The sequence below is a fragment of the Acartia tonsa genome, chromosome 13 (genome assembly GCF_053477335.1).
Source record: "Acartia tonsa isolate MP-2025a chromosome 13, ASM5347733v1, whole genome shotgun sequence".
Taxonomy (NCBI): domain Eukaryota; kingdom Metazoa; phylum Arthropoda; class Copepoda; order Calanoida; family Acartiidae; genus Acartia; species Acartia tonsa.
In genome coordinates this window covers 1,419,148-1,441,801 of record NC_137272.1, presented here as the reverse complement: position 1 = coordinate 1,441,801, position 22,654 = coordinate 1,419,148, and the positions used below count along the sequence as shown (strand labels likewise).

General features: G+C 31.8%; 1 protein-coding gene across 3 annotated transcripts in view; it reads right to left on the bottom strand.

The window, feature by feature from the left end:
• Positions 1-22,406, bottom strand: part of LOC145304516 (V-set and immunoglobulin domain-containing protein 10-like) — a 121,981-nt gene extending 99,575 nt beyond the window's left edge. For all 3 annotated transcript variants that reach the window (XM_080146400.1, XM_080146399.1, XM_080146401.1), the window contains exons 1-2: positions 22,352-22,406; positions 6,200-6,271 (exon numbers count right to left, since the gene is read on the bottom strand). In XM_080146400.1, the coding sequence (XP_080002526.1) occupies positions 6,200-6,206 (7 nt within the window). In that variant the 5' untranslated portion in view covers positions 6,207-6,271; positions 22,352-22,406. The remainder of the gene's footprint in view (positions 1-6,199; positions 6,272-22,351) is intronic.
• Positions 22,407-22,654: the final 248 nt, after the last annotated feature.

The following is a 22,654-nucleotide window of genomic DNA, read 5'->3' as shown; positions in this document are numbered from 1 at the left end:
GTTCGCCAACTGATCTCGTGAACTTCCCGCTAATTCGGAAGTCAAGCTCAACCAAAGTGTCATGGTTGAGACAATCTGTATATACATGTATACTATAAATATGTTACTGTCTTATCCAGTAAAATCCCTTAAATCTGTAAATATTAAAAGCATCTCGATGACATAGCATATATACTTTTAATGCGAAATATCCGACAATAAGACGTATTAAAACTAACAAACATACAAAGGCCTTGAAATAAAAGCTGCACTTTTAAAGAGAAAAGCAAACATAATTGAATAAATTTAAAACAAGGATGACAACATCCATAAGTAGCAAAGTGTAAAAATCATCAAATGGACAAACGGACAAAGTGAGTTGTAGACTCATAGAGCCTAAGTCAATTTGTAATAACCGAGAAAAAAAAAAGAATATGCAAAATCTAAGAGAAAGTTACGAAATCAATATAAAAAGCTTTATGTCTTTTGAAGAAAACCGACAGATGGACGGACATCACAATTAAGTAGATGTGCAAACGTCATAGGAATCTTCACTAAACATTTGAGCTTCAATGGATACCCCATAGCTTTAAAGACTGACGAAAATACTTACTGATTGACAGTCGGACGGACAGACGAACAGAGGGACAGACAGACAGACAGACAGACAGACGGATAGACAAACAGACAGACAGACGAACAGACAGACAGATGGTCAGACATACAGACGGACAAACAGACAAACAGACAGACAAACAGACAGACAAAAAGACAGACAAACAGACAGACAAACAGACAGATAAGAGACAGATGGTCAGAAGGACGGAAAGACAGACGAACGAACAGGCAGACAGATAGACAGCCGGTCAGAAAGACGGAAAGACAAATGGACAGAGAGACAGACAGAAAGACAGACAGAAAGACAAACAGACGGACATACATACATACAGACTTACGAAGAGACAAAGCGTATTATAGAGTATATTTGCTACAAAAAATGCACAAAACTAAGTGGAGTGCACATTTCATTTTAAATTTTTCTACAAAAATGTTCCAATGTCTGTTTCAATTTGTTTGTTCGTGGGATAAAAAGAAATAGAAACTAGCTAGAAAAAATACTGAGCATTAGGGATCTTAAGGGATAAAACAATAGCCGATAAATTGATGTACATTCCCAAAATTAATGCTTAAAATTACCCCTTTTTAGATTACACTTAGTGGTTGGAACGTTTAGACGCTCATCTTAATAACCCAACCAAACAAAATCCATCATAACTTTCAAAAGCTGTTAGGCCAACGAATACAAAACCGTTATAATAAAACTTTGGGGACTAGTGTAATAAAAAGCCCAATGTCCCCTCTCTCTCTCTAACTAAACATATTAGATATAATGATATAATGGGAGGAATGAGGCAATGAACTGTCAATTATACTGATACCCAAAGAATATTTACTAGATAAGAAGAAAATAATAGTAACAGGATGTTGGTATGTTTGTCTATAGCTTTAGATATCGCTAACCACTTAACTGGAATGGTTCTCCTTTTCAGTGAAGCTTATTATAGGTCCAAGGAAGATTTATATCTATTTCGGGTGAAGAATTAACCTTCCCTTTATACAAATGGACGTAGAGGCCTCTAGAAGTATGTTAGTTATAAGGCATGCATTGCAGAAAGAGAGAGGACATTGGGCTGTTTATTACACTAGTCCCCAAAGTTTTATAATAACGTTTTTTTTATTTGTTGGCTTACCAACTTCAATGAATTTTATTGGTTGATTCATAAAACTGATTTTACAACATTTCAACCACTAATTTTAATCTACAGAAGGGGTGATGTTTTGTATTATCATTGGGGTTTTACATCAATTTTTCGGCCATTGTCTTATCCCTTTGATCTCTGTACAATACAGGTTCCTTTATCCTGAATGTTTGTTGTGTACCTTTCAAATTTGGGATGTACATAAATTTTTCGGCCATTGTCTTATCCCTTTAGGTCTTTGTACAATACAGGTTCCTTTATCCTGAATGTTTGTTGTGTACCTTTCAAATTTGGGATGTTCATGAAATTTTCGGCCATTGTCTTATCCCTTTAGGTCTCTGTACAATACCTGTTTCTTTATCCTGAATGTTTGTTGTGTACCTTTCAAATTGCAAACGAAGGAATTTTCGTCAATGTCTTTTTGCGTAGCGCAGCTACTCTACAACATAAGTTTATACCAGTCCGTCCGTTCGTCCATCCGCCAGTGTAGTAACGTATTTAACGCCTGTAATTAGACAAATGTGGCATGAGCTATATGTAACTCTCCCCTCAGAATCTTTGGAGCTTTGAAATCAACTCAAATAGCGTTGGAAATATAATTAGAGCCGAGTCAATACAAAAGAAAAGATTTGCTTGCAGACGAAAAGGGTCTTTGCCCCTAGGGGCAGGAAGTTGTCTAAATTATACATCAAAACTTTAGGTAAATTTAGATGAACGAAAAATTTAGGATATTTTTAGGGAGGGTAGATCAACCCTTGTCCACTCAAACCAAGGGATCTTAAGGGATAAGACAATGGCCGATAAATTGAATTCATCCTCAACGATGATACACAAAATTAACTCTTCTGTAAATTACAATTAGCGGTTGAAAAGTTTTGACACTCAACTTAATGAACCAACACATCAAAATTCACTAAAAAGTCCCCAAAGTTGTAAAGCCAACGAATAATAAAAGTTTGGGGACTAGTTTGATAAAGAGCCCAATGTCCCCTCCCTCCCTGACTTAAATACCTTGGGAAAAAATTATTTTTCTTCAATAAAACAATAAACAATGAATAAGATACAAATATGATATATTTTTTTGTGCTCTTTTGGTTGAAGATGTCCTTGTATATTTTACTAAAGCAATGTGAAGCAGAAAAAAATGCATCTGATTTTCTATAAAATCCTAAACTTTTTTATTTTATGTTATCAAGTATAAAAATAACTTTGCCAAAATCTAAAATTAATTTTTTATTTAAACATAATTTTTTTCTATGTAAATGTTATTATGTTCATAGGTAAAACTTAAGTTTTAGGGTTCTTAAATATTTAGGTATGTTTTCTGTTGGGAGGTTGGTGGTACCCTCCCCATATATAGGTTAAACCCTATAAAAGCTTCACTGGCAATGAGAACCATATCAGCTAAGCGTTCAGCATGATTCGTCAGTACACATAGACAGACAGGCATTCTGTTACTTGTATAAAAAAGGAAAAATTGAAATTATATCTTAACATAGGTTTCTTTTAATTCAAAATAAGTATTTTTGCTTTAAAACAGTGATAGGATGTCTGTCTGTACCGAAGGATCTCGCTAACCACTGAACCGATATAGTTCTCCTTTACAGGGTAACTTCTCATTGGTCCTTGAATGATTTTATCTATTTTTGGGAAGGGCACCAACCCCCTCTCTGGAGAAAAAGAAATAAAAGTGCAACTAGAGGCCTATGGGGGCGTAGCCGAGCTAGTTGTTCATAATTGTAAACAAATAAATCTAACATTGATAAGTCGATTGTTTACAAAGTCTCAAGGTCCACATTTTAACTAGTTTTCATTACCATTGATTGACAAATCAGGTTGTAACTTTATTGTGATTTTAGGAGTAAATGTTGTTGGGAATGGACCTTAATGTGTGGAAATGTATGCCTAGGGCACTGCGGTACAAAGATTGTTAATAATTATTTCATAAAGTTGTATACTTAAAGATTGTTTTGGGTTAAAATATCTTTCATTCTTACGTGTTGTCAATTTTCTAGAAGTTATCACTATATAAAAGTAACATCTGTCTGTCTGTGTGTAGATCTTGCTAACCACTGAGCCGATATGTTTCTCCTTTACAAAAGCTTTTCATAGGTTCTGGTAAGGTTTTAAATGAGTGAGGACACCGTCACCTCCCAAGAGAAGTAGCCCATGTCAAAAATTTTAAAAACCCAAAATTTTTTATTTTATTTATAAAACTAAAATGCAAAGTGGAGGGTCGCATAATATCTCCTCCTTTAAGTGCCTATAGAGGCTTCTAGGGGCCTAGCCACAAGTACTTCACATATCAAAGCATAAAAATAGCCTCGAGAAAAAAAAAGAAAAAAAATGTTTATAAACTTATTTTGGGGACCAAACACAAAAGCCGCCATAAGCTGTTGGTTTACTATTCAGCTGCAGCCGCCAAAACCCACTTTTGCCCCGTGCCAAGTTTTATCAAAGCAAAGTTGCATCCAATAAAGGCAGCTGAATTTATGTTACAAAACTGCAGCTGTTTTACAAATTTTTTATCACTTTATAACAAAATCAGCAGAATGCTTAATAGCATTTTAGCCGGTAAACTAAACCTTCAACCACAGCCGCTAAAATTCCACATAGCAATACATGCTGCACATATCTTAGAAATTAATTTCGCCGGCTTAGCAGTGTATAGTATAAAGAATAGAGAGGGTTTTCCCTACTTTGCCCAAAAATATTTTAATTTTTGTCGACTTACACAATTTTGCTTTACATAAGAGATGTTGTAGCTGACAAAATATCGACATACAACTATTTATTGACAATATATATATTAATATAACTTGACATAGTCTTATGTTGATTCATAGATTTCAACAATATTTATACATTGACTATAAGGGATTAAATAAAATGGGCTGTGACTGACATATTAACACAATAACGCTATGTTAGTGACAATAAACCCAAGTCTCATGTTGATAAAAAAGGGTATTTTTTTGTGAATTTTCTGTAACGTTGTGTTTAGCATTTAGTCAAATGCGCTCATTAAGTCAAAGTGTTCTAAATTTTCACCAAATGTATTTATATATGAAATTTTCATAATTTAAAACAGTTTGACTTCATAAGCGCATTTGACTAAACGCTAACACAACTTTACAGATAATTTTCAAAAATGTTCCTCTTTAACAGTTTTGTAAAACTCTCTCCCCTCTTCCTCACGGATGGATGATGTATGAAATTTGGATGGAAAATTGAATTGAATATTGAATGAAATACTTTTATAAATCCCAAGAAGGAACAGCTACGGCATTAAGAAAATCAGTTCTTGGCCCCCCAATGGGTATATTTGATGGCCATATAGCCCGCTTTTCTTGTGGGTTCAGTCAAACTTCTTTTGCCTTCAGGAACACTGTGAAATTTGACAGTTTTGTGAAAACTCTATCCCCTCTCTCTCTTTTACGGATGGATGGTGTATGAAATTTGGATGGAAGATTGAATTGGATATTGAATGAGATATTTTATTGCAATTAATCGAGCATGGATTTATCAGAGTTATATCCAGGCTGCATTGAAAACTACAACAAAATTTGCATAATAGCAAATATCTAAAAATAAAGTAGTAAGCTTTCTTTGTCTGTAGCAAAGGATCTTGCTAACCGCTAAACCGAAATGGTTTTTCTGAAGAGTGAAGTTTCTTATTTTTACAGGAAAGGTTTTTAACTATATTTGGGAGGGTATCTTTTCCCTCCAAATAAAAGATGACTCCCCCCAATTACAATTTTTTTCTTTTTTCCTTAATAAAAAATGAGGGGTTGGGTCGACTATTCCCCCTCCAACCTTAAATGTCCCTAGAAGCTTCAAGGGGGCGTAACCGCTGGTATAAAAAGTAAGAAGTTTTGTACATATACATGCATAATTGTGTATAAATAAATCTTGTAAACTTCTGGACTGAGAATCTTGCTAAGGTTCAAGGCAGGTTTCACGCTATTTAATGGGGGTAGATAAAAATCAAATAACCGATATTATTTTGCACTCTTTCACTTTGACAAATTGCTGTTTTTTAGTTTTTGTTGTATTGTAATATCATTATGACTTGGAATATTTTTGGTGCTTGATAGATAGATACTTTATGGGATTAAATCACATCAAAAAAGCGTAATTTTGAACGCAACCGTTGGTTGCTAGGTATGTAAATGGTTCGAATATCAACTATTTTAGGCACCATTTAATTACAAAATTTTAGGAATGCATTGGTCTTAAACAGGCATAAATCAGTATCATACACAACAAGACCTGCATCCGCTCGTCGTTGGGGAAGCGAAAGGTTCGACTCTCGGCCCGACACCGCGTCTTAACTATAGATGTTAAAATGGTTCCTATTGCAGCTATGTCAGGTGCGCGACATAAATAGTTGGAGTAACGGGAATGTCTTGGCCTATAAACAGGCATAGCTTAGTATCATGCACAAGAAAAACAAGTACCTTGCATATTCGTAGGAGTACAGCCATTTATCTCCAATCTTGCTGCGATAATTCAATCATTCTTCACAATATCTGAAACATTTAGAGATAGATAGATATATTGATAGATAGATAGATAGATAGATAGATCATTTTTCACAATATCTAAAACATGGAGAGATAGATAGATAGAAAATTAGATAGCTAGTTAGATAGATAGTTAGATGGTTAAATAGATAGATATATATTTAGTTAGATTGATAGATAGATATATAGATATAAAGGGTGTGCAAAAAAATGCGTAGATTTATAAAATTAATATTGCGTGGCTTGAGTTAATGGTAGAAAAAAGATATGCATACCGATAGAACCGCTATGAAGTTTACTTTTAGGAAATATAAGAACGGTTTCTATATAGGTAGGTAGAGAGAGAGAGAGAGAGAGAGAGAGAGAGAGAGAGAGAGAGAGAGAGAGAGAGAGAGAGAGAGTGGACAAAGAAATGTTTATTACATTAGTCCCCAAAGTTTATTATAACGTTTTCTTATTCGTTGGATTAACAACTTTGAGACTTTAGTGAATTTTTATTGGTTGATTTAATAAGTTTAGTGTTCAAACGATTCAACCACTAAGTTTAATATACAGAAGAGGTTATTTTTTATATCATCATTGGAATTTGAAAATGTACATAAATTTATCGGCCATTGTCATATCCCTTTAGATCCCTGGGTATTTTGTATTATAGATAAATTTTAAAAATAGATATATGACTTGATAAAATTATAAAGATATTCATATTATTACTTAAAAGATTACTTTCTATTAGTAAGATTATTATATTACTTTATTACCTTAGCTAAAATTATAAAAACAATATGCAAATTGCTTTTATTATACAAAGTAAAATATCTTATAAATATCTATAATAAATGGATTGGTATATTAGGTAGCAGGAAAATAAAAATTATTGTACATCCCCTATGTTGATACACAAAATTACACCTTCTTTGAATTAAAATTAGTGATTGAAACGTTTGGACACTCAACCTAAAGAACCAACCAATCAAAATTTACTAAAGTCTCCAAAAGCAAACTAATAAGAAAACGTTATTATACAACTTTTGGGACTAGTGTATTTGACAGCCTATGAGAGAATGTGTCTACAAAGCTTTTATTTTACTGTTTTCTTATTCGTTTGGGGACATTTATTGATTTTTTTTGTGTCCAAACGTTTCAACCTGCAAAAAGGGGTAGTTTTGTGTACCAACATTGGTGAGTACATTGATTTATCGTCTATTATCTTATCCCTTAAGATCCCAAAAAAGTACCTCATTTACTGATACCCTTATCCTATGGTACATTATAATAGAAGGTAAGTAAATTTACATATTAAATTATGAAGATTGTTTCTGCTATACAATTTCCTTTATTTTTGGACCAGTTCTAAAGCCAATTACAGTAGATTAATGTACTTTAATTTACTGTAATTGTTTAGGAGATAAAAAACTTCTCTATAAAGAAGATATTTCAATGAGGTCTGTACGTTTATTTTCTCGATTTACTTTTTATAATCAGAATAATTTATTTTTAAAAATCTTCATATCTAATATCAAAGACAGAATTTAAACCTTTCAAATAAATTGAAAATACATCCCCAATGGTTATAAAAAAAATACCCCTTCTGTACATTACAATTAGTAGAGTGGTTAAAACGTTTGGACAGTCAACATAATTCACCAACCAATCGAAATTCAATCAAAGTCCCCAAAGTTTTTAAACCGAGGAATGAGAAAAAGTTATTATAAAACTTTTGGGACTAGTATAGTAAACAGCCCAATGTCCCCTCCCTCCCAGGACAGTAATGTGATTGAAATATTTGAAGGAACCATTCTTTTTGCAGGATATATTCATATTAGAATGAAAAAAGGGGTGTAAATCAGAGAGAGAGTGGACAATGGGCTGTTTAGTACACTAGTCCCAAAAGTTTTTTCATAACGTTTGTTTGCCTAACAACTTTGAGGACTTTTATTCAGAGTTTTATATGTTGGTTTATGAAGTTCAGTGTCCAAACGTTTCAACCACTAATTGTAACCTCCAGAAGGGGTAATTTTGTAAATTAATATAGGGATGTACTTATTTTATTTGTCATTGTCTTATCCCTTTAGATCTTTGGATGTGATTCCATTTTTTAAGGAACCCTTCTTTTGCAGGATATACTGATATTAGCAAATGAAAAAGGGTTGTAAATAGTAAAATATTAAATTGGCATGATTGCAGAGATAAAGAGATCTTCTAACAATTTCTTAATATATTGTAATTATTGGAAAATCATAGGGATCTAAAGGGGATTAAAATTAAAGTATATTCCCAATAATGACACAAAATCAAATGATGACGGACAAAATTACCCCTTCTGTAGATTAAAATTAATGGCTGAAACGTTTGAACACTCAACCAATCAAGTTTCACTAAAACTCACCAAAGTTGTTAAGTTAGGGATTAAAAAACGTTATTATAAAACTTTGGGGACTAGTGTAATAAACACCCAACTTTCCCCTCCCTCCTTGGGTGAATACACTCCTCTCCCGCGCACGCCCATAATAAAAAAATATTTGCCTATCCCTAAATTCTGTTTCTAGAATACTAATGTTTTCCTCGATACACAACCTTTTATCTGGATTAAAACTATGAAATATTAACCCTGGATCTATAGGGATAAGACAATGGCCGATAAATAATGTACATCCACAATGATAATACACAAAATATCTATAGATTACAAAGGTTAGTTGAAAATTTTGGACACCCATTCAAAATTTATTGAAAAGTCACCAAGGTTGTTGAGCTAACTAATAAGAAAACGTTATTATAAAATTTTGGGGACTAGTGTAATAAATTCCAAAGTAACCAAATTATACTGGTTCCCAAAGTTTCCTCGATACACAACCTTTTATCTGGATTAAAACTATAAAAATATCAACCCTCCACCAGGGAGAGAGGTACCCAAATTATACTGGTACCCAAAGTTTTTCAAATCTTTCATTTGTTTGATCAAAAACTTTGGGTACTTTGATTGGTTGATTTAAAAACTGTAGTTTCCAACATTTTCATCGATAATCTTAATTCAGAGAAAAGGTAATTTTTTATAATTATTTGGATGCATATCGTTAAATCTCTTTAGATCCCAGGTAAATTATACTCGTACCCAAAGTTTTATACACACGATCTCTCATTTCTTTGCTTTAACAATTTGTGTACTTTTATTGAATTTTGATTGGTTGGTTTCAAACTAGAAGTGTCCAATCTTTTCACTAAAAATAATCTTAATATAGAGAAAGGGTGATTTTGTTTATAAACATCGAGGGTAATATATCGTACAATGGCTTATCCCTTTAGATAACTTGTAAATTACACTGGTACCCAAAGTTTTATAAACACGATCTCTCATTTGTTGGCAGAAAATTAAATACAAATCTTTAGTGCTCAAACTTTTCTGCCCATAATTATAATATTTAAAATCATTTTTTTTAAAATATACACATACCAATCGTTTCAGATATCTTTGCAGACATGAAAATTACATTTGTTCTTATTTTTTAAATGTTGAATTTTAAAATGTAAATAAATACAAGCCATATTTACCTAATTTATATACTATACATATATACTTTTACATTTCAAGTATAAAGGATTTTGTATTGCGTAAGTTTTTTTTATAAACGGGTCATTTATGCGTATCTTTTTAAAAGCGAAGCTTTTCTATAATTAGGGTCGGTCCGTCCGTCCGTACGTAACGGATGGCTTTTTTCGTTAATTTAAGCATGTTAGAATTGTCCTATCGATTTCAAACTTTGCATGGAGATTCCTGTAGAAGTAAGGTACGATTTAGAAAGCGTAGCAACTCTATAATCATTACCAGAATGTCCGTACGTCCATTTTAAATATGTCGATTTTTTTTACTTTTTTACAACAAATTTTCATGTGATCCAATCATCCGCTTGATCTGATTTTTGGTATATTAATTCCTGGGACAACAAAGTATAATGTTATCGGCGAAGCAACTCTATAATCAAGTCCTAAAAATTAAGTATGTCCATAAACATTATCCTGTATCAAGCAGTTTTTCAACAAATTTTACTTACAATTTTGCTTCGACTCTTATACATTTATATTCTGATTATTCAGTTCTGTGTTAATGTCCGTTTGTCCTACCGTTTCAGTGCTTCACTTTTATGGATGTTGTCATCCTTGTTATAAGTTACATGTTACCGTTTGGTCAATTGCACTAGTTAAGATAAATTGTTCTTAATTATTACCAAATGTATATATATGAAATGGTCCATAACTAAGAACAGTTTCACTTAAAAAGAATACAACCAACTTTACAAAATTACACAAAATATTACCCAAGGTTTTTTTTATTACACAAAAAACTTTTGTCAAAAAGGTTAGAAATAAAAAAAATTAAATGGACGTACAAACATTCAGGTAATGATTATAGAGTTGATAGGCTAAATTAACGAAAAAAGCTAAATGTCTCGTTCGGACGGACTCTAATAATAGAAAAGTTTCGCTTTTGAAAATTTTACTAAATCAATCCTTTAATCCTGGTATGTAAATAAATTTGGCCAGCAAACTAAGAAATGAAAAAAGGAAAATAGTATTCCTAGGCAGGGATCTCAAGGGATAAGACAATGGTCGATAAATTGATAAACATCCCCAATGATGATACACAAAATTACCCCTTCTGTAGAATACAATTAGTGGATGAAACGTTTGGACACGCAACTTAATAAACAAACAAATCAAAGTGTAATAAAAGTACCCAAAGTTGTTGAACCAACAAATAAGAAAACGGTATTATTCAACTTTGGGGACTAGTGTAATAAACAGTCCATTATCCCCTCCCTCCCTGATTGCTAGGCCTGGTGGGCTAATTTAATAACACAAATCGGGCCCACCCACCCTCCCACTAACGGAAGGTGTTTCTTCACTACCACACAAAATAAATTTTATTCAATAACGACGAAATTTCAAAAGGCAGATAGGTAGGTTTATTATATTTTCGCCCTTGGAAAAATACCCCGGAGAGTCGCATGATTCTAAAGGAATATGACAATGGCCGATAAATTGATGTTCAACCCCAATGATGATACACAAAATTACCCCTTCTGTAGATTTAAATCAGTGGTTGAAACGTTTGAACATTCAACTTAATAAACCAACCAATCAAAATTCACTAAAGCCCCAAAAGCAAAGAATAAGAAAACGTTATTAAAAACTTTGTGGACTAGTGTAACAAACAGCCCATTGTCCCCTCTCTCTCTGATTACTTCGGCTAAAAACGTATTTTTTAGCTTTTTATATTTCTACAGAAAAGGAAGCACACCCTAGCATATACATACAAACACAGAAAAATAACCTCAAACACTTCCCAAATAAGTTTAAACCAATAGAGTACTATGCTTGAAGTGAGACGATAATAAACTATTAGTAATATATCGCATCGTATTATAACCAGCTTTCTGAGGAAGTTAAAATAAAAAATATAAGATATAAAAAATATGATAAAACTTGTTATGTTAGCCCCGAATGGCCAAAGACCCTGGCTAATGAAGTTGGTATTAATTTATAATTTTTGTATTCGTGGAAAATTGTCTGTAATACGATGCTATACATGATTTTTCAGTATAGCTGAGAACCGGTTCTAATCAAGCGGATATTATTCGGTTTCTAAGCCATACTGAAAAATCATGTATAGCATCGTATCACAGGAAATTTTCCACAAATATTAAAATAAAAATCTTTATATTAATACCAGTTCTGTTACCCACTAATCTTTTATTTTTCATTTTGATATCCGCGGAAAGCTGTCTATAATACAATGCGATAAATAAAATATTCTTTTAATTTGGGACAATGGAACAACGTAAATAATAATTCCCACAGCAGTAATCTATTCTACAATTCTCCTACCAATGCAAAAAAGAACAATAGACTTGAATAGAATAGAAAATAAAACATTGGGGGGATACCAGGGCTCGGCACCCGCCCGTCAGCTTTCTATAATTTGCAGAAAAATCAACTAAATTTTTTAATCTGTAATTTATATAAGGCAATGCACACGCATCTTAAGGAATAAGACAATTGTCGATAAATTGATGTTCATCCCCAATAATAATACACAAAATTGCACCTTCTGTAGATTTAAATTAGTGGTTAAAACGTTTGGACATACAACTTTAAGAACAAAGCAATAAGAAAGTTCCTAAAGTTGTTAAGAAACCTATAAGAAAACGTTATTATATAACCTTGGAGACTAGTGTAATAGACAGCACATTGTCCTCTATCTTTCTGCCAAGCAGCAATAAAGATGCGGTTAGAATGCGGCTGGCGAGCGGTTGCCGCATCTTTTGGGGGAAATAGAATAACTTTTACTCTTATTAAATGCATTAGAAGTATGCATACAGAAAACATTATTTCTTTATTTATATGCAGTGATAAGACAATGGCCGAATAAATGATTATGACTTCTGTACATTACAATTAGTGGGTGAAACGTTTGAACACTCAACTTAATAAACCAACCGATCAAATTTTAAATCAAAGTCCAAAGTTGTTAAGCCAAATAAGAAAACGTTGTTATAAAACTTTTGGAACTAATGTAATAAACAGCCCATTGTCCCCTCTCTTGCTCTCTCTCTCTCTCTCCCTCTCTTTCTCTCTCTCTGTCTAATGTTACTTAATTTGTAGTTTGATAATATTCCAAGTATGTCAAGTTAATTGACTGGGATAACACTTTAATCAACTTGCAAAACAGCTAAACTTTTATCAGCAAACCTATTTTCTAAGTATCTAGTGTATGTTCGTATGTCTGTCCGTCCATTAAAGTAAAAATTAAAGTATTTAATGTTAGGTTTTATAATCAATTGACAGGAAATTTGAAATAAGTTATCTATTGATTTTCATTTTATTGTTTGAATTAAGAAAGCTAAAAATGATATCAAACATTAGTTTAAATAAATTTTAAATAGCAAAAAAAAAGTTTAATGTTTTAAAACAGCTTTTTTCTTCTTCTATTTTATTCCATTTATAATTGTAGAATTATTGGATTTCTTGAATACTATTTATCGCATCGTATTATGGACAGCTTTCCGTGGATATTGAAATAAAAAGATTAAAACTAGTTTTGTTAGCTCTGAGGGATCGAAGGCCCATGCCAACAAAACTGGTATTAATATTATGATTTTATTTTTACATGATTTTTCAGCATGGCTGTGAAATTGTTCTAATCCAGCGGATATTAATCGGTTTCGAAGCCATACTGGAAAAATAATTGTTACTACAGATATACAATTAAACATTATATTACTTTGTATTCTAGATTATCTGTCGGAATGTATATCATCCAGCCAACCAGATAAATTATCCAGGGAGGGAGGGGACATTGGACTGTTTATTACACTAGTCCCCAAAGTTTTATTATTTGTTGGCTTACCAACATTAGGGACTTTTATTGAATTTTAATTGGTTGGTTTCCAAAGTTTCAACCATAAACTGTAATCTACAGATGTAGTAATATTGTGTATTATCATTGGGGATGTACATCAATTTATCGGCCATTGTCTTATCCCTTTAGATTCCTGCTGCCTACCAGATAAATTATCCATCATTTTAACTTCACCTCCCCAGGGAGTTATAATAAGTATTCCTACAAATTAGAAATATGGAAATATTACAAGAGCAAATAGGGTCATTTTTCTGCTTAATTCCGTAAAGTTAGGTATTGGGTAGTAGTCAAATGCTCTTATCAAATCAAACTGTTATTAATTATGGACCATTTGATATATTTATACATTTGGTTATAATTAAGAAAAATTTGACCTAATGAGAGCAGTTGATTACAACTGGAAATACGCGAAAAAAATTAAGAGAAATAACAAAGAAATATAAATTAACTAAATTTACTGGGATATAAATAAATAAGACAATTGCTGATAAATTTATATATATCCCCAATGATGATACACAAAACTACACCTTCTTTAGATTACACTTAGTGGTTGAAAAGTTTGGACATTCAACTTAATGAACCAACCAATCAAAATTTAAATAAAAGAAACTAAAGTTGTTTAGGCAATTAATAAGAAAACGTTATTATATCACTTGTGGGACTATTGTAATAAACAGTGAAAAGACCCCTCCTTTCCTGTCCCCAAAAGCTTTGATGTGGCTTAAAATTTGCTATTAAATTTAATTTTCTATTTTGTATAATATTATAAATATTAATATTAGGCGAGAAATGCAATTATGCGAACTACATACATATATTTATTTATTAGACTTGTTCATTAATTAACTTTTTTATGTTTATATCTATAAAACAAAGTAGAACGATGTCTGTCTGTCCGTCTGTCTGAGTCTTAAGATCTAGGTAACAGCTGACCTGAATAGGTTCTACTCAGAAAATATACCTACTTGTTCTGTGGTGGTTTTATGCTATTTTCTTGGGGGGTGGAACACCCCCACCCACCAAAAATAGGAGGGAATCTTTTCAACACCTCTTGGGGCGCTGGTATAATAGAAAGAATTAAGGGATAACAAGACTGGTAATATCAAAAGAATTTATGCTTTCAAATTCAAATGAATATACAAATCCTTAATCGATTTTAAATTATTTGGAAGTTTAACTGTGCTCAATTGTCATATAAATCTATAATTCAAAAACTAAATCACAAGAAAGTAAAAACTATTGTCAAAATTGGTGGTCAAAATAAAAAAAAATACATCTAAAAATGATAAAAGATAATTATGCCCAATCGTTACATTACTCTCCATTAATTTCAGCTTTTTGGAAAGGCTCTACTATGCATGTATTTATTATTATGTTGGATATATAATTTAATTAACACTTTGCTGAGGATATATAACATAACTTTAAAGAGTTCTAATTTTCAGAGAGAGAGAGAGGACAATGGGCTGTTTATTACACTAGTCCCCAAAATTTTATAACAACGTTTTCTTATTCGTTGGCTTAACAACTTTGGGGACTTTAGCGAATTTTGTTTGGTTGACACAAACGTATGAGTGATCAAACGTTTCAAACACTAATTTTAATCTACTTAAGGGGTAATTTTGTGTATTTTATTGGGAATGTACATTTACAATTTATGTACATGTACAATTTATCAAACTGTTTCGGAACGCAATGCCTAGCCGTTCTCGAAATCTTATCTCCAAGCCCTCCGAATGACCAACATAGCGAAGTTTACGAATGTGTATTTATTACCATGAAAACAGTAAGTCTAAAACAAAAATATAAGAATTAATTACATAAAATTAATGGTTATTATTTTTGTAAGATCGAGGTTGCGTGATTTCAATTTAATTAAAAATATAAAATTTCTAAAAAACTTTAAATTGGCACGAAACATATTAAATCGCATCAGAAATTGATAATTTTAGATTAAAATGATCAATAAAATTAAGGAAAATATTCGTATGATAAAACTTAGCAGTTAAATGGTCTATTTGTTGAAAAATTAATGATTTAAATTTCTTCATAAATTTGTACCATTCTACGCTTATTATTAAGAATTAAAAGATAAATTCTTACCACATATGATGTCAAACTAAGCAGGAAGGCTTATTTGAGATCTTCCACGGATTAGAGCGCATGTATATTCAACCAATACATTATTTTCATTCACGTAGCTCCTCACATGGGAATCATCAAAGGAAAAGTGCGCGTCTTTTTTGTTTGTTTACAAGCGACGCGCGGAGATAGTTAGGAATGCGGCGTAACACACTCATTCTCTGGTGTAAGGAAAAGGGAATTAATGGGTTCGGACTTGCCAGGGAATACAAGAAATACATTCCAACACACAAACAATGTCTTATCTCTGATTAATTTTACAACTAATATATGTAGCTGGATTTAGATATTAACAAGGTTGACAACATTCATAAGTTTTGAAGTACAAAAAATATCATTATTGAACGGACAAAGTCAGTTACTGACCAGTTGGTCGGTCGTCATTGAAAATCAATATATTATACATAGTTTTGTACATGTTTTTGTTGTATCATCGACGGACCAAGTAGTTTATAAATTGGATACAATTGGATATTTGATACAGACCATAGTTGGATGATCAATGCTACAGGGAATCTTATTTTAAACATCGGCCGTATATCTTGAAAACAGTAAAAGTGTCTGATTATGACGTCAGAAAAAAATTAACAATTAACCAATGAGAAGCCAGTATTCACAATGGTAAAATATATAACGGCCTCTCATTGGTTAATTGTTAATTTTTTCTGACGTCATAGTCAGACACTTTTACTGTTTTCTATATCTTGAATTCTTTAAAAAATTCAGCCTCAAGCATCTAACATTGCAGCTGTAAATAATATTTAATTCAATCTAACTTTATCCATTAATAAGATAATAAGTCAGTATGAGGTACTCAAAACAATAAAACATCGTTTCATAACTTTAACATTGGATGTTTGGGTTATAGGAATCTAATTTTATTTTATATCAAAGCTTTATTTATTAAAAACAAAGCTTTTCTACAATAAGGTTATATGACGGAAAACTCTTATCTATAATCAAGTCATTTTATGATTGTACTATCGATTTCAAATTTTGCCTATTACAATTAGAAAAACTTAGAAATAGTAGTAAAACTATAATCGTTACCAGGGAGTAAGGGAGGGGACAATGGATCGAATATTCAATTTTTAGTAGTCTTAGACTTTGTGTACTGGCTTAAAGGGAATGTGCAATAATTTAGCAGTTTCTGACTGAGTTTGGGTACTAGCGCATAAAATGCCGCTACTCGTTGTGTTAGTTTTTAATCTAGCAGACAGAGAGTTGAGAATACACAGCCCCCCCCCCCCCCTCCATACTCTATTTCACACCCCTTTCCTCCCATCTCCCTTTTTTTAAGCACAAGATAGGAAAAAGGAGAAGTGAGGTGGGGGCATGGGGCAAGGGAAATAAACTGGATAAAAAGGGGCAGGCTGGTGTATTAGTTCATATTTTTGCCCAGCCAGCCAGCAGTTGGCTGGGTCCAATAATATTGTAATATAAAAATCGCACCATAAAACCTCAATATATTTCATCAAAAACAAGATGTGATTTCGCTTTGCATGATTTTTTCTTAGTTTATAATTTTCTAAATTTAATGAACAAACCCTTTACAATTTCCTCCAAATTTTATGGATTAGTGTGGATTTCATGGCCTTTCTTTGAAAACTCTTAAATTGAATTAATTGCCCATTGTCCCCTCCCTTACTCCCTGAATCGTTACTAAGATGACGTACATACTTTCAAAACGTGCCATATTTTTTACTTTTTGACAACAAAATTTTTATTATTATCTTATTCATCTAAATTGTTGAAAAATGAATCCTAGACCAACAAGGTACAATATTGTTAGCGAAGCATTCCTATAATACAGTCATAAAAATAGTATGTCGTTAAACAGTATACACTTAAGCAACCAATCAAAACTTCAAATTCCCTAAAGTTGATTATCATAAAACTTTGGGGACTAGTGTAATAAACAGTCCAATGTCCCCTCCCTCACTGGGAATGTGTACCTAATCTTGTTGTGAAAAATTGTGTAAAAGTTTGTGTAGTTTAATTTTTATATTTCTGTGCGTATATATGTGGGCAGGGATTAAAGGGATAAGACAATGGCCTACAAATTGATGAACATCCCCAATGATGTTACACAAAATCACCCTTTCTGTAGATTATAATTTTTGGTTGACACTAACTTAATTAACCAACCAATTAAAACTCAGTAAAAGTCCTCAAGGTTGTAGACCCAACGAATAAGAAAACGTGATTAAAAATCTTTGAGGACTAGTGTAATAAACAGCCCATTGTCCCCTTCCTCCCTGATTTATGTGTGGGTCTCACACAGATAATGGGCATTCAATCTTGCCAAAAAAATTATCCTTATATAAAAAGTAACAGGATGTCTATATGTCTTGTGAATCAAGGAATCTTGCTAACCACTGAACCGATATGGTTCTTCTTTATCATGTAGGTCCAGGGAAGGTTTTTTAATAAAAATAAGGAGGGTTTCAACATCCTCTCAAGAGCAAATGCCCACAGAACCCCCCCCCCCCTAAAAATTGTAGTTTTACTTGGGGGGGTTGGAAGTCAGAACTATTTAGAGACATTGCCGATAGTTTTAGATAAAAGAGCACAATTTAGAACAAAAGCACCAACGTTATTTGAAATTATATTCCCTGGACCTATCATAAGCTTTAATTAAAAATCGGTCATTTGATACAGACAAAAACACTTAAAGAATAGAATTTTGCAATTTTCTGCGAACATTTGAAAAATTCTCCCGAAAGTCCTGTTTTGTTTGGTAGATCATAAATCTCTCATTTTTTTCTACCCCCGCGATGACAACCAGAGCGAGAGGGAGGGGACAATGGGCTGTTTATTACACTAGTCCCCAAAGTTTTATTATAACGTTTCTTATTCGTTTTCTTAACAACTTTGGGGACTGATTGGTTTGTTTATTAAGTTGAGTGTCCAAACATTTCAACCACTAATTTTAATTTATAGAAGGAGTTATTTTGTGTATTATTATAAGGGATGTACATCAATTTATCGGCCATTGTCTTATCCCTTTAGATCCCTGCCCTGTGATGTCAACTCTATATCTTTAACTATGAATGATGGTTCGTCCCAGACAATTTTCTTTAATTCCAACATTTTTATTTATTTTAATAAAAGCAAAGCTTTTTTATAATTGGGGTCATTTCGGAACGGTTAGCTCTTTTTGTTAATTTAGACATGTTAGAATTGTCCTATCGATTTAAAACTTTTCACAATATAGGCATGAATTAGGAAACTTAGCAACTCTATAATCGTTACCATGAAGCCCCTACGTCTATTTAAAACATGTTGCTTTTTACCAGTTTTAACACTAATTATTTGTGTGATATAATTTAATTAGCATTTCAATCTGTTTTTAGAATATTGATTTCTATGACAACAAAGAACAATTTTTTTATGCAAAGCTATTGATGGTTCGTACAAGACAATTTCCTATGATTCCAAGATTTTTATTAATTTTATTTTTCTAATAATTAGGTTGATTTTTGAAAGAGCAGCTACTCTTTAATTGTAGCTTGGCTGTTTGTCTGTAAATGATGTCAATACAGAATTTACTTAGTCTACAGTTTTTCTATTTCTGTCACCAACTATTCAAGCGTCATACATAAAAGTCTAGGAAGGGGGGGGGGTGGTCATTGGGATGTAAATTAAACTGATATCCAATGTTTATGCTCTATTATCTTGGTAAAAAAAACAGTTACTATTATTGTATTATGATTGATAGGTTCCAACTTAAGTGGTGTCCAAACTTTTCAACCAATAAAATTAATCTACAGACCAAGTAAGTTGTATGCTGAATGCTCTATCAGCAATCTATCTTAAATAGCGTTACAAACGGACATACATTGTGAATTATAGAGTAGCTTATCTACCAGAAACCTTTATCATAAAGATGCTTTGCTTATAAAAATGGGTTAAAACTTTATTTTATCTTGAAATAAAATATAATCCTAATATTTTACTTTTTCCTACATAATAATTTTTCGGTTGAAAAATTGTTTGATTTTTGTATTCTTCTATTTTGCATAAATATGTTAAATAAGTTGTGGTATATATCAGGGATTTAAAGGGATAAGACAATGGCCGATAAATTGAGATTCATTCCTAATGATGATAAACAAAATAGCCCATTATATAGATAACAATTAGTTGTTGGAACGTTTGAACTCTAAAATTAATGATGCAAAATTCAATAAAACTCTCCAAAGTTGTTTGGTGTAAAAAAGGGCTAATATAATGGACGAAAATTGATATATATCTCCAATGATGGTGAACAAAATTACCCCTGTTATCTTATAAAAGTATCGGTTGAAACATTTTGACACTGAAATTTTATTAACAAACCATCTATCCCGTGGAAAAGTATATTATGGCAGAAAGAGAGGGAACAATGGGCTTTTGAATTCACTAGTCCCCAAAGTTTTACAATAACGTTTTCTTATTATTTGGCTTAACAACGTTGAGGACTTTTGAAAATTATAATTGGTTTATTTATCAAGTTAAGTTGAGTTTTCAAACTTTTAAACAACTAATTTAATCTAGGGGTAATTTTGTGTGTCATCATTATAGATGTACATCAATTTATCTGCCATTGTCTTATCCCTTTATACCCCTGATATTTTGGGTTACAAGGGGGTAGACTCCGTAGTAAATATAATACAATATATTACAAAATCAGGAAATAAAGACATCCATAATCGGAAAAGAAATAGGTAGATGTTAGATATAGGTTTCAGGTAGCCATGTAACATTTTTATCAGGGATCTAAAAAGAAAAGACTAAGGACAATAAATTGATATACATCCCCAATGATGAGGACACAAAAATACCCCGTCTCTAGATTAAAATTAGTGATTAAATGTTTGAACACTCAATTCATGAATCGACCAATCAAATACACTGAAGTTGTTGCCAGCGAATAACAAAATGTTATTATAAAACTTTTGGGGCTAGTATAATAAACAGCCCAATGTCCCCTCTATCTAAATTATAGTCCATTAATTCCTGAAATTAAACCATCTCATCTCCCCCCCCCCCTTACACATTTTTCCATCTATGCTGAACATGTCATATTGTGATTTATTACTTCCCATGGGGCCAGAGAAATTGGGAGAGGGGGCGGGGGGTTCACACACCCCTTCCATTTAAAACACAGTGTGTTAAAGCAGCAAATGCTTTTAGACTGCTTTCAAGATATTAACACATCAATTTATCTAAAATGTTTTGAATTTTTTTTATATTTCAAAATCACTTTGATAATAAGTTATAAATCAGTTGTTTAAAAGGGGAAAAATAGTATAAATAGAAAAGGATAAATAGTGTTTATTACACTAGTTCTCAAAGTCTTATAATAACTTTTTTTATTCGTTGGCTTAACAACCTTTGGGACTTTCATTGAATTTTGATTATTTGGTTCATTAAGTTGAGTGTCCAAATGTTAAAGTCACTAATTTTAATCTAAAAAAGGGATAATTTTGTGTATCATCATTCATGATGTACATCAATTTAGCGACCTTTGTCTTATCCCTTTTTGAAATTTGCTTTTTTGATAAATTGATCCAAAAACCTTTATGACAATAAATCACAATAAATAAAAGCACCAAAAATTCTTTTACAATAACTAGATACGCCTTTGTGTTGTATTAAAATTAAAGTAGGTATTATCCATAAATCATTGAATGAAACTTTAACTAACCCGTTAAAAGTTAAAAGCTACTACTCAGCTGCTAAAAAAGCTAATATTCTAATTTATTCTAATGCAGCATATTTAAGTAAAACGACAGTCGGATTGCATTAAGGAGTTGTTTTATATCTTGGACTTTTTAAGTCCGATTTTCAACATTTTTCAACAGTATCAAAATTCAATTTGACTCTAATTAAAAAGATTTTTGTTTTGAAGATAGGGAAAGTGTCTATTAACGTCATAAAAATAAGTCTAAATCCATCTCTTTTTTAAGTATTTCCTTTCACTCTTCTCCTCTCATCCTTTCTTTTAAGACATATTTATGACGTCACACATGACACTTTCCGCATCTCCTTTTAAAAAAACTTTTATAAAAAGTTAGAGCTTTTAAACATTATGTATCATATTCATTTCAAAAGCTACTATTTCAAATGATTATCCATAAAAAGATTTTTTGGGGGGTGGGGGACAAATCATACTAAAAGGAAATTTTCTAAAAATATTTAACTCTATAAATCTTATAAAGCGTCAGCTACAAACACTAACACTATAAATACTATTAGCTTAAGACTATTCAAAAACATTCATATTTCAAACTTTTTGCTTTTTCATTTTTGAAGTAGCAAAGATTTAAATATATAATATGGCTTTTATTAGAGAGAGAGGGGACCGTGGGCTGTTTTTTTTTTTACAAAAGTCCCCAAAGTTATTTAAAACCTTTTTTTCGATACTTAACAACTTTGGGGACTTGAGTGTTCAAACGTTTCAACCACTAAATTTAATCTACAATAGGTGTAGTTATGTGTGTCATCATTGGGGATGTGCATCAATTAATTTTTACCTGTTTTGTAAAAAGTTTCAAACGTCAATTCAGAGCATTTTTACATATTATATCTGAAATTTAAAAGAATTGTGTTATAAAAATAAATATTTTGTGTTTAAAACAACGATAAAAACTACGTAATATATTAAACAAAAAAAAACAATTTTCTACAAAATAAGGTTGACATCATACTATAAAGGGAAGCTCTAAAATCAGAAGAAGAATAACTCTTGTAAAGTGTCAGAACTTAATAAGCAGAACATTAATTTCTAGGTCTAAACGAAATTGTACAGAAATGAAATAGTGTATTTAAAATCAAAA